General features: G+C 41.4%; 2 protein-coding genes across 2 annotated transcripts in view; one reads left to right on the plus strand and one right to left on the minus strand.

Moving 5' to 3' along the window:
• The window catches only part of SENP5 (SUMO1/sentrin specific peptidase 5), a 138,054-nt gene that overhangs the window by 67,108 nt on the left and 57,642 nt on the right, over positions 1-13,304 (minus strand). The window lies entirely within an intron of this gene.
• On the plus strand, positions 6,356-12,814 carry AHSG (alpha 2-HS-glycoprotein). The gene is made up of 7 exons (XM_422764.8): positions 6,356-6,624; positions 7,761-7,871; positions 9,068-9,152; positions 9,991-10,154; positions 10,446-10,559; positions 11,307-11,387; positions 12,261-12,814. The coding sequence occupies exons 1-7, from the start codon at positions 6,421-6,423 to the stop codon at positions 12,534-12,536; spliced, it is 1,035 nt and encodes a 344-aa protein (XP_422764.2). The 5' UTR covers positions 6,356-6,420; the 3' UTR covers positions 12,537-12,814.

Below are 13,304 nucleotides of genomic sequence, written 5' to 3' on the forward strand. Positions count from 1 at the left end.
TTTCAAAACCTTAAGCAAAAAATGTCTATATAATTTATTTCAAACTGTGCTAACTTGGAGAGATCCACTTCCCCTATTGCAGGTATATTATAACATATTGCCTCCATGCTACTAAATTAAAATGCCCACATAGCTACAGTTTTTAGCGATGTGGTTGGGAGGCTGCAGACAGAGTGAATAAATTAATGATATAGGGACACGTAGCGGTGTTAAAAGAAAAAAACAAAACAGCCTTCCTGATCATCTGCCTCACTAAAAATAAATAACTTTAATTTTTAAAAAACTCCCTGGCTTGTCAGAATTATGTAAATCTAACTGGGATCTTGATTGTGTTTGTCATGCCCCTGAAGGAATGTTCCAAGGTGAGAAAGCATATTGGTCTGCCATCCTCCCACCTAGCCATTCCCTACTCTTTCCTGTCACAGCGTGGACTCTCCTGTCATTTATGCCAGCGAGTCTCCATGTGGAGATACATGCACTGCTTTCAAAACAGTAGCCCACTACAGGGAGGCAACAATTTCGTGTTCTTAGAGGAGACCTATTTTATTCAACAAATAACAAGCTAAAGATTGCCACAGCATAAGAATGAATGTACAGCTTTTTCTACCAACCTCAGTGCAAAAAGCACTTCCTTACAATGCCAAGAGTCAACCTGGTTTCTCATATCAAAAATATGTCATTGCAGCTGAGCATGTGGGAATCCAAGAGCACAGCAGGTTTCCCTAACACTTGCTACTAAATTTCAGGATTTAACTCAGCAAGAGAAGGTAACATGTGGAGTTGTCATGTGGAGTTCTCCATCAAAGAGACTAACGGCATCATAGGACACGACAGTCTCCAGACCAATTGTGAATTTACATCTTCTAATGTTCCTCTAAGTGGAAGGAATTAATGTGGCATGTTTCAATTTGCCTAGTAAGTGGAGTTTAAATTCACTTAGGTCGACATGCTTATCACCAAGACAAGAAAAGGTCATTTTGACCACAGGGTGTCTGTTTAATCAGTGAGAAATACTCTGTTTTCTGCTGTACAATCCACGCTTGGCTCACGCTGTTCAGCTCTGCAGTCTCTTCCCAGGTATCTTGCTTTATTTGCTCTGGGTTCTGATATGAGGCAGTGATCAAGGTGAGCGGCCACAGAAGCTGCAAACTCAAACTTTAGGGTAAGGACATAAAGCTTAACAAAAACCTTCAGTAACTGCTAATCTCTGATTTCACAGTTTCCTCCTATCCATCTTCAGCAAAGCTTTCCCACACCCATCAAACTGCGCAGGCATGGAACTGAGAGAGCCACGACATCCCTACTGAAGCCAAAATACCCCGTTGTTAAGAGTTGCGTGGCAACATAAATAGCTTTTGCTTTGATAAAAGGGTACAAAAAATATAAAAATTAAGGGGGGGGGCTTACATATCAGGACAGCGCAACACAGGGTAAAAGCCACACCAAGGGACTGAAACCCCTCAGCTCAGAAAACTGCTGTTGTTACTGGCTACAACATCAAAACGCATGGCAGGAAAAATGTGGAAATGGAGAGGAAAATTTAAATCAATCAAAAACTTTGCTAAGACAAAACATCTTATATAAGCTTCCCAGTGGGAAGAAAAGGAGAATAAGCTCTCATGTAACAAACGCTAGTTATGTCACTTGATGTACTTCTGGAAGGCACTCAAGTATTTCAGTGGCACAGACAATAGAAGAGCAAAACAGAGCAAGCCAGAACAGAACAGAAATAGGTTTGGTTGGCTTTGTCTGGGATGGTTGGTCAAAAATTAGAATTTCCATTCCAGTAAAAATTTCAGGATTCTGGACAACTTTTCACAGTCTTTCAAAAAATGTTGCTTTGAAACAACCCACAGTGAGTCCAGGAATCCCAAACCTTTTACTGAGTGCCATCTGGACTGCCTGACTTTTAAATTCCTCTCATGTTTTGAATAGATCCTTCTTCTTGACAATACTGAAGCACTTTACTAAAGTCAGTAAGTGATTTCAGAACACAGGAGTAACATGGTAAATAGCTATTATTTCCATTTACAGTGAAAAGAAAATAGAGATAAACATTAAAATCAGCAAAGTTCAGTGAAAAGGAATCTCTAGCTGGATACCCAAAGCTCGGCATTCAAAAACTACATACTATTTCTGCACATTTTACTTCTCACGGTAAGAAATTTCTCAACAGCAAATATAACAGCATACTGTGGTATATTATCAGCCCTCATTCTCTTACAGATTTTCTTATATTTCAAAAAATGAGAGAAGAAAAAATTAAAATACTTCTAGGATTAACATACGATGTTCTGCTCCAGCACTATGGAAAAACTCTTCAGACTTCACAGCTTTTTCTGCAGCCTGAAATTTCTGGTATGGAGACGCGGGGGGGACTTGAACTGTAGTGAACCTAAGACAACCTGTATCTGCTGAAGGTTTGTCCAGGTGATGGAAAGGGGCCAATAAGATTACACAAATCGATTAATCTAATTTGTCCCTTCCTTCCCCCTCCCAATCTCTGTAGGTTTCCTTGTGTTTTGTTTTTAAATCCTGAATACACTGTCATTTAAAAAGGCAGTAAGCTGCCTTGACAAGACTGGTGATTTTAACTGCACAGCATCTCCCCAGCAGACATTTTCTTGCCTTAGTGTGCAGGCTTCTGTGCAGGTGATGGCTATGTAGAAGACAGCCCCGATGCTCCAATATCTTGTGAACTCTATGATCCAAAAGTAATGGATTTAATCAAGTGTAAAGCAAGAGGTGATTAAGTTTTGGAGTACTGTACAATGCCTGACTGCTCAGAACGTGTCTTTTGATGTGGTGCAGAGAACTGGACCAGTTCTGTCTGCTTTACCAAAAAATTGACGTTGCAGTAATTTAAAAAAAGAGCCTCAAAAATCCCCACAAGTGTTTAACTTTGATCTGAAGCTTTAAAAAGATGATATTCATCTGTTTGCTTGTTTAATTTGTTTGAATGTAAAGCCCAGAGAGGTGTCAATTTGACATTTTGTGGAAGCAATTCTTTGCCTTTTTTCCAGCTGAGACTGAGCAGGGGCAGCAAGCCTCCAGCCATCACTAGTTCTAAGCATCCAACCCAAAAAAAGAAAAAAACAACAAAAAAAAAAACCCCTCACCTTTCCACTGTGGTTTATATGAATTATTAAGAGCTGAGATTCAGTGGAGCCTCAATTCTTGAGCATTGAATCAATACTGTATTTTATATAACAAGGGCAGTAATCCCAGCTTGTTCTATTTCCATCACAGCAAAGCCTTGTCAAGTCTCTCAAGCAACCTAATTTCACTAGGGCCAAAGTCTAACACTACTGACGTGGAAGACCTGCTCACTTCTGCGGGGTCGAGACGTGACCTTCTGTCCAGGAGCCTGCGGAATTCAGCTCACTTTCTTGTGCTGTAAGAACTATTCGTAGCCACTACTAAAGGCCAACTTTTTACTATGTTCCAGACATGAAAAAGAGAGAATAGATCTGCACTGAATTCAAACAGAAGTTATTTCTGCAATTATTGCCTCTTGAGGGAGGGTGCCAAAGAAGGGCCAGCTGTGATGGGACGCAGGCCTGCAGGAGAGCTGATGTCAGCCACGTCACTTCCAGAAGGAATAACTGGGCAGATCTGTGTCAGTCTGCATCCAAGCAGCAAAACATCTCTCTGTTGTACTAACCCGTAGCCAAACTATCTGAATGCACTTTCAATCTCCATTTACAAACAGAAAATACATACCCACTTCCTCCACCATCACGAGCTGACCAAGACATGCCAGCTGCAAACACTCTGCATTGCACTGATGTGGGCACATTTCTGATCCTTGGCATGGCAGCAAAGAAAGTTCACAGAGGTACCAAGAGGGCAAGGCCATGGGTAAGCCTACAGAGAAACTGAGAAGAGGTACAGTGGACTCCGAAGTTTTCCTTCCTATCCTGCTTGAATTAATGGAATGCTGAATGTAAGTGACAAGGGAAAGGAAAGAAACAAGATACTGAATTCCATTTGCTATTTGAGGTTTTAATACTGCCCTTTGAAAACGGAACCTGAAGTTGACTGAGCTGGTTTACATAATACGTTTAGGAATACCTAGAGCTTGATTACAGAAATGCTATACATCCTGCAGCATTTGCAACTCTGAAATGGAGCAAAGGTAACCTAAGAAACTGAGTAATGACAATTAATTTATAAATACTGGTTCATGTCCTTCACAGCTGTACTTATATATCACTTGGGTGAAAACCAATTTCAGTCTGCACTATTTGGAGGTTTACCCCAATGTTTCATATGAGAAAAGGAAAAAGAGAATTAAAAGATTCACAGGTTAGAAATTGAGCTATGGCTTAAAAACACTGAGTAAAATACTATTTCCTAGATAAATTTACCATGATTCAGAAAGTACCCACAATGAACACTCGAAGGGTGTTTTGAGGATATCAGACCTTCATTTTTTAAAGGTTTTAGGCCAAAGTCAGGAACACAAATGATCATCCACACAATAGAACAAATGCCAAACAACACAACATTCAGCAAGGGGAAGAAATGAATCATGCTCAGAGTAATTTGTCCTTCAAAAGAAAGAAAGAATCTTTCCTTTCCCCAGCCATCTTTTCAATATGCAAATCCTCATATCCGAAGCTCACCTCATCCTACACAGAGCTGAAGGAAATCATTCCATCTTTTTAAGTCTTTTTCAGATCTCCTTCTTCATCACTTAATTTGTTGAACAGAACCATTTCTATTCATGGCATTTTCCACGTTTCCGGATCCTAGCAGAAAAAAGCATGACTCAACTTTGCTCACCTTCCACCTTTTAGTCCCACTCACAATATCATGCAAGCTGAGAAATATTTATCCAAAGTAAAAACTTCGGAATATGTTGAAGTTCTGCTATTCATTGTGAATCTGCAGCTACTTCCTGAACCCCTTGGAAATGACAACAGAGGTTCACACATTTCAGAGCCAGAGAGGAACTTCACAATTCTCCAGTCTGACCGCTGCCAGAAACCTACACTGAAATCCCCACAGGAAAAAAAAAAACAACCAGAACAAACATTCTCCTGATTGAGCTACAGCCTTTCTGGCTAGAATCTATCTTCAGAAAAACACTCTGCTTAAATTAAAGACCTTCAATGCTGAACACATCCTAGAAGTTACATTCTGCTCCACAGAACATGGTTGTTTTCCACTCATTGTCTCACAAACACAAGCGCTGTGACACTAAATATAAGCCCTCCTTAAATGCTCTCTAACTGAATCAAAATATCTCTAAACAGCAGCCCCACACTTCTCTCTTTCAGTCCCGCTTTTTACAAATAATTCTTGCATTTTCACTGCCATATTTGAAAGTCAGCAGAGATGGCTGCTCCAACACAAAGACAATCGGCACTCTTCAAGCCCAGGCACAGCACGGGATGTGGGAGACTTGGATCTCATTTCCTTCTTGCTAGGAGGCTGTTTTAACAGTTCTGGACAGGGTGCATTGGGTGCACTCAGAGCTCACCCGGCACACCACAGCTTGGTGGTTTAGGCACTCCAACACCCAGTTCATGGAACCCAAATAACCTTAGATGGAAAACACACTTAGGTCTGTTTAGGTCAGCTGAGCAACGCAAAACCATAATAATAGGTGCCTCAGTGGATGGGGATGATTTTGGCCTCCTCTTCTAGGTTTTCTTCTTAAAACAAATTTGTGCCCTTTTTGATCTTATATCGAATCCTCAAATATTTACAGCGTATTCCAGAAAAATGTCTACAAGACACCTGCTTTGCAGAATAAAATCAGAATCACTGAACAGGAATTGCTGGAAGTATCCAGACTGATCAGAGGAACAAAGAGCTGATCAAAAGATTTAGAAACTCTGTCTCATTTGCTATTCCAATGAATTCAGTAATAAAATCTGCTATTTAATTAAATTCACTTTTGGATGTGGTCCTTAGAACTTGTTCAAATTCCATTTTCTGATTTATCACAGTTCTGATCTCCCAGTTTGCATTGGTGTCCGGGGAGATTAGGGCCCAGATAGAATGTGTCCTGTTCACATGTGAGCTTTACGAGCAGTAGCATCTCTGCACGTTTAACAGTAGGGATCATCTTTCTCTAGCCTGTACTGTAACGAGCTGGCAGAGGAGTTGCTAAAAATTATCTTACATTTTTGCTGATGTTTTCTTCTTTTTAGCAGACTTCGCAATGTCCTACCTGATAAAATTTACTTTGGCCAATATTAATCAGTCAGCTTGATGTCCTAACATTTACTTTTCACTTTTGTTGTTTGCAATGCCTTCTTGGAACTGGGACAAATATCAGACATGCGCTCATGCAAAGTCTGTGGTATGTACTATATAAATGAGACCCTGGTTCCAGCTGCTTAGCTACCACCCGAACAGTATTCTTAGATCCTCACCTCAGAAAGGGATAGGTTTTCTCTGGGTGCCATGAAGGCACTAGTAGCTTTCATACTGCTCGTGCAGCTCCCAATTCACAGAGCTGCACCCGCAGCTCCCCCGCCTCCCTTGGGCTGCGATGACCCAGAAATTGAAGCAGCAGCTGAATTTGCTGTGATTTATATTAATGGCCACAGTCATCATGGATACAGGTTTGCCTTAAACAGAATTGAGCAAGTCCGCGTGCTGTTTCAGGTAAGTGAGGAGCTTGCAGGCAGAGCACTGTGTTAAGCTGGAAAGGCTTGGCTACGACCGGCAAGTCCTGCCAAGGGCTGTATCCTCACCTGGGGTAAATCAGCATGGCTCTATTGATTGAAATGGTGCAATGCCACCATGTAGTAGATGAGAATCCAGGTCACTGGAATGTATTTCTCAAAGAGCAGAACTGAGGGGGAGAGAGAAATGTTATTTTTGTACAAAGCTAGAGAGGGCTTAGTCTACAAATGCAGCATGCCTGCTAGGGGAGATCATTCAAAGTGCTGATTCATGAGCCCAGTAGCTAATCTGGAGAAAAACTGCAAGGATAATTCTCATGATGTGGGTAACTATTTATTGGCTAAATGCATACCTATCATAACTCCATGCTGTTAGTGATTTTGTAGTAGCTATGAATTTTACCTAACATCCCATCGAGCTGACAAGGAAGCTGAATGGAAGTAACTGTGGCTTATAGTCTCATTTCCACTGAGATCTATTCACATCACTGTAGCCCTCTAGAAAGGCTGTAGAAATAGACATGAATGCAGCATATGCACACATTCAGAACCTTTGATTTTCTCACAACATTGAAATGAAACTCCAGGGATGTTTACTACTTGACATGAGAGAGAGGATACCACTATCATTTACAAGAGAATAAAGCAGTCATTGATAAGATTAGAAGTGTCCTCGCAGTTGCACAAAAACACTGGTGACTCTGCTTTTCTCTTATTTAATATTTTTACACTAAAATGATTTAATTGGTTTAAAAAGAATCATTCGTGACTCAAACCTCAGAGTCAGCTTCAGAACTTGGACCTTCACTTCTGCCCCTCCATTTATGTGTCTTATACTAGAATTGAAAAGGCTCAGGAACAGCTACAAAAGATCCTGTAGTCCATAAATAACATGAATACTGAGGCTGGAACTTAGCTGGTGCAATTCAGTGTAATTCCAATGGAGTAAACGGGGTGGGCCAATGAGCATGAGGGAGCAGCTTATTTGGTATCTTGCTACAGAAACATGGAGTTTTTTCATCAACAAAAACAGCTGTTGATTATTTAAAACTACCCAGCGAAATGTTTTGGGAAGTACTACTGTTTCGGTTTGGTTTTGTTTTTTTTTTCTTCCAGGGGCCAAATAATGAGATTCTGTTCCTCGAACTTGACTTATTAGAGACCACATGTCACATTCTTAATCCTACACCTCTTGTAAATTGCTCAGTGAGGACATTTGCAGAACATGTGAGTATCTGAAACATGACTTGCTTGGTGCAAAAGTGCAAGTTCAGTATGTTGATGTTAGAGGCCAGTTTATGACCAGTCAGAATTCTAAGCTCTGCCTGCAAAGGTTACATCACTGTAGCAGCCCATAAGCACCAGTCACTGGTATCTGCCTTGCTGATTTAGTTGCCTTCGTGTCAGGAAGGATTTCACATCCTGTTACACGAGGAGGACAGGACACTCTCAGTGTAACTTCCCACATACACGTCATGAATGCCATGGGCCTTGCTCAGGCACTGCAGGTGCAGCTCTCCATGCTCAGCCCAGATAACACCGCGCTGTTGCATATGGCAGACAGGGGAAGCTGTGAACCTGGACAAACACAGCGTCCCCTTGGCTGCATGTGGTGTGTGAAGTAGTGAAATTACGTCAAGTCTAGCCACCAGTGACTGCAGGAGAGCTATTCCCTTTGGACAGGGCTCTGCCCTCAAAGTAATGCTCCACTGGAATTTACTGGCCTCAAATATTTTGTTCTTATGCAAGCGTGATCCAACTGTGAAAAGCTTTCCCTAACCAAAGCATTGGAAGTGTTGTCTGAGTACAGGCAGCTTTGCTTCCTAAGCAAAAAGCAGAGCAAGCAATTGACAGTTTAAGCCTGCTGTTTCTAGAATGGGGCCCAATTCACAGCACTCATGACTAAATCCATCCCTGTATTCATCAGGGCTCGGATCCCATTTTCCATACTGGGGGAGGTGATTCTAACTGTTCCCCCTCCCCACCTTTGCCTCTGACATTTCCTCCCCTGTTGGCTGTTGCCTGTAAACCAGCTCACACAAGGCAGCACTCTGCTGTTACCATGGCCACTGACCAGCTGGGATTATAGGGAGAATGTTATCAAACAGCTCTGCAGAAGGTCTTAATCTATAAGTATTCAAAAAGAGCAAAGAATGTGAGGAACCTGAACTAAATATATATACTCAAGATACCATGGCAGTTCTGATACTTTTCAGATCCAGGTTTGGATCTAAGTTTTGCCACCTAGGTCAGTCCTTTACAGAACCACAGACACCAGGACAAGCCTACCAAGGCCTTTGCAATCTGATTTTTCAGCAACACTCAATCTAGGATCTGTTCTTCTGAATTTAGTAATAGTTGCTCTTTTCAGAAATTCCTATTTGTCTGTACAATATAACCCTTTGATTTCTGTCTCTCTCTAGGCAGTTGAGGGTGACTGTGATGTTAAACTGCAGAAAGTGAATGGACAGTTTTCAGTACTTGCTAGTAAATGCCACTCACATGCAGGTAAAGTTGTTCTTCACGTTTGAATGTAAAGGTGAAGCATTAATCTAGCAGTGCTTACAGTTCCCTACCACTTCTAATTCTAAAACACTGGGAAATACTGTGTTTTTTTTTAAATCCAGCTGTCCTTTTAGGATCTCTTTCTCCTACAGACCTGGCCCTGTCTCTTTGCTCCTCTTCATTATAACAGTTAAGATGTGGTAAGACTGCCACAGGAGCACTTCCCAGATTTGTGCTAGAGATGGCTGGCACTGAGCCTTTCCCTCAAGAATTGGATTCCTTGTTGGTCTGAGCCCCCCAGCAAGGGGCTCGTTGATCTTCAGAACCCCCATGCAAGATGCAGCTTATTTACCAAGCCCAACATTTTCAGTATTGCCATGGGAAAGGAGAGTCTTTGCTCTGCATTGCCTGCATGAGATCTCTCTGCTCTGTATGTGATGTTTTCAGTACTGCCTTTAAAACTGGTGGGTGAATGAAACACGCTATTGCAAACACAGTTCCAAAGAACTAAAATATCTTTAATTTTCCACCATTTCTCGTGTGAGCTGAGACATCTTTTCACTGGAGTCATGGATATTTTGCCAGAAAGAAAACTGATTAAACCCTGAGTAAGAATATGCAAAATACGCTATTGAAATCCACAGCATTTTTGCTTGCATGAAGACTCCAGGACTCAAATAGCAAAAGTTGCATGAAATACTGCCATCTATAGCTTGCACTGCAAAAAATCTTTGCAGCGTAATTTGGGACAGACAGAGAAGCACAGTGTTTTGCATCACTGACTATGTCTATAATGTCTTTCAACTTATGATCAGAGCAAAACAATCTGTTCCTTCTGCAGACTCAGCTGAAGATATTCGGGAGGTCTGCCCGAACTGTCCGCTCCTGGCAAATCTAAATGACACTGATGTGTTAGCAGCTGTTTCCAGTGCCCTCAATGACTACAACAGCAAAAATCCTGATGTCTACCTCATGCTCCTTGAGATCGGAAGAGCCGTAAAACAGGTAACTGCTAGAACAATGTCTACCCTGCCATGCAAACAGAATAATTCCTCTGTAGTACTTGAGCAGTGCTAGCTAGTCGTGTTTACAATCAGATTGAGCTTGCTTTAAATTGCCCTACTGAATTGCCCATGATTTCCCTAGTGTTTTGTGTCATCTTAGCCACAGGGTTCTCTTTGACTTCTGTGGGAGATGCAGAGCTAGAAGCCACAACATTTGCCTTTTATCTTTTCTCTACAGCTCTGCAATTTCAAACAGTGCAAAGTCAGTTAAACATCTTTCCTGTTTTATCAGTATCACCCAGTACAGATGGTCAGTGTCGAGTTTGCTGTGGCTGCCACAAACTGCACATCACAACAGGCTAAAGATAATCTGGCGGCTTGTCAACTGCTTCCTGAGGATCAGTCTGTAAGTATGCCAGCACATCAGTCCTCATCGGGCCAGCTCAGAGGTAGAACAGAGGCATGCTGTGATGCACTTGCACTCGTACAGGAATAGATGAATGAAAGTGCAAGAGTTGGATACCACTATGATATGCTTTTCAATGCATACTTTCTAAAGCCGTATTACCCTTTATCTTCTCTCTGATGTATTTGGGTTGAATCTTGATATATTTAAATATATTTCAAAAAGGGTTAAGGAAAAAAGCATCCTTAACACAAAATATTTTTAATAAACAGCACTTATACTATCACTTACTTTTCTTAATACGTGCACCTGAGAAAAATGAAGCTCCTTTGGAATGGGCAGTACACAAACCAAAACCAGTGTGCTCTAATTTCACGCATAGGTTCTTGAGAACTGTACTCTATACTTCATCATACTGAAGTTCTTTTCTGATGAAACAAAACCAAAAGTGTCCTAGGCAGATTTAATGAGTGGGGAACCCTTTACATGGGTCCCTATATATTCCTTCCCTTCCTCATATCCAGACAAACAATCTTACTCCAGAATAATACAGGAATTTCCTTTACTTGCTGGTTGCACATTTAAACAGTTTGGCTTTTGAGTCCAACAGACTAAAAGCAAGCACTTTATTGCTCAAATAAATCATGAGATGTAGCTATTTCTAAACATACTGAAATAAAAAAAAAAAAAATGCAATGCAGGTCTTCCCTGTTTTCTCACTATTTTCACTATGTTTTGCTTTGCCAGAATTTTGGCTTCTGCACAGCAAAAATGGTAACAGAACCCTCACAGGACTTAATAGCAGAATGCCAGCTGTACGGACATCAGGTACCAGCTCTTAGCGCACTCCCTTCCTTCCCAGAATATCCTACTAGCACTGTTTGAAGCAATTGCCCTGAGTTTACCTTTCTCACTGTGGATTGCATTATCTATCTGTGATAACCCAGGTGTTTAACTTCGTATCCTAAAAAAAAAACCAACAAGATAAGGTTATCCTATGGATTTCTGTGCCCAGAATTGTCACCTCTGTCATCCATGCTTGGCACAGTTTGTTTTCCTAACCACGTGGGAGTTTCATGTGTCTAGTAGGGCAAAGGGAACTAAATTTTGCTCAGCTATGGGAAAGGCCTCTAGATGTAAAATATAAAAGAGCTACTATGGTAGGTCTCACCAACTGGAAGCTTTTGCTACAAGTAGTCCTTAGACCAGACCAAATTCAAGGCTCCTAACCTGCACTGCTGTTGCAAGAGAAGGGAAATTTATGTACACAGGGCTTGAGTGCACAGGTAGCATAGACTCCAACTGGTTCGAGAAGGGCTGGCTGGGCACTGACTGCTTCCTGCAGAGCAGAGCTCTTGTAGGCACAGTAGTAATTAGCTGCCTAGAGGGGATATGAAAGAAAGATTAGGATTAGAGCAGCTAGGTTTCAGTGTTTCACTAGCTGCATAGGCTGGACTGAAAGTTCACACTGCACTGGATTTAGTCCTAATGATTAACTGGATATTAAAAAAGTGTTTCTGGGCTCCTGAGGTGTGTGTTGAAATCCAAATCAAAACTTTCCTAATGGTCATAGACACTTTGTACCTGGGTTAGGTGACAAAATCTAGTTAGGAGCAGGGTTCATACTAAGACATCAATGACATGCATACTATAAATCCCAAGTAAGTGAATACACACACACAAACCATTTTTCTTTTCCAGCCTGGAGTTACCTACCCTCACCCAGGTCAAGATACATCAGCAGGACTGGTACCCAGCGCTGGACAAGGCTTCACTAACCATAACCTCAAAATTTCCCACAATAACCCTGTTGCATCTGAATCCAGCTCTTCAGAATTTCCTTCCCTGCTATCAGCAAAATCTGTAGCAAAGAGAGCAGCTGCAGAGGTTGCTCAGCATGATAAAGTACCTCATCCAGTTGGCTTTGTGCCTCCTCCTCCACTGTGCCCTGGTAAGATTCGCCATTTCAAGATCTAGGCTGTCTCACAGACATGGCAAGACAGTTAACTGAAGGATCAGCATGCAGCGGTAGCATCAACACGTATGGTACAGCATCAAGTACAAATAGCTGAGAACACTTGACTCTTAGTCCAACTGACTTTCACCCTCCAGAGAACACAGCTGAGGCCAGGATCTTGCAAAGGTCTGCTTCAAAATGTAGGAGATTGCAACATACAGCAGTTGTTTTCTCTAAGTAAAGGGATGCTCTAGTTAAAACACACCAAAAATTGTTTCAATGAAGCTGTTGTAAAAGCTAGACAACAGTTGTAGCTTTGTGATAGAAACACCACCTAAAAGACTACTTCACAATAAAATGTTCAACAGAAATGCTTTGGTACCTTCTGTCTGTATATTTTTTCATTTAGTTGTCAAGTATCTCCTTCATGGCATTGTGAGTCATATTCTGGGCTTGATTTCAAAAACAGTAAGCTTCTGCATTTCTCATCAGCTTCCCTGGGATGTGTGGGTGCTGAGCACTGCAGAAAATCAGGTCAGCCCTTTCTTTTGATCACATACCAATAGCACCAAAGAAACGGCAGGAAAAAACTTTTTTTCCATTCCACCTGTAGTATTTCCTAGCATGTACCTACTTACAGTATCCACCAGAAAAACCTCAAACAGTCTGGATATGACATAAGGAATAATAAGAGCACTGGTGGCTGTGAAAAGAACAAAGAATCAGGATACATTCACTGCTGCACAGGCAGAAAGTGTCAATACTTCCATCCAAGCACATGCATCTTT

This window comes from Gallus gallus, chromosome 9 (assembly GCF_016699485.2).
Source record: "Gallus gallus isolate bGalGal1 chromosome 9, bGalGal1.mat.broiler.GRCg7b, whole genome shotgun sequence".
Lineage (NCBI taxonomy): Eukaryota > Metazoa > Chordata > Aves > Galliformes > Phasianidae > Gallus > Gallus gallus.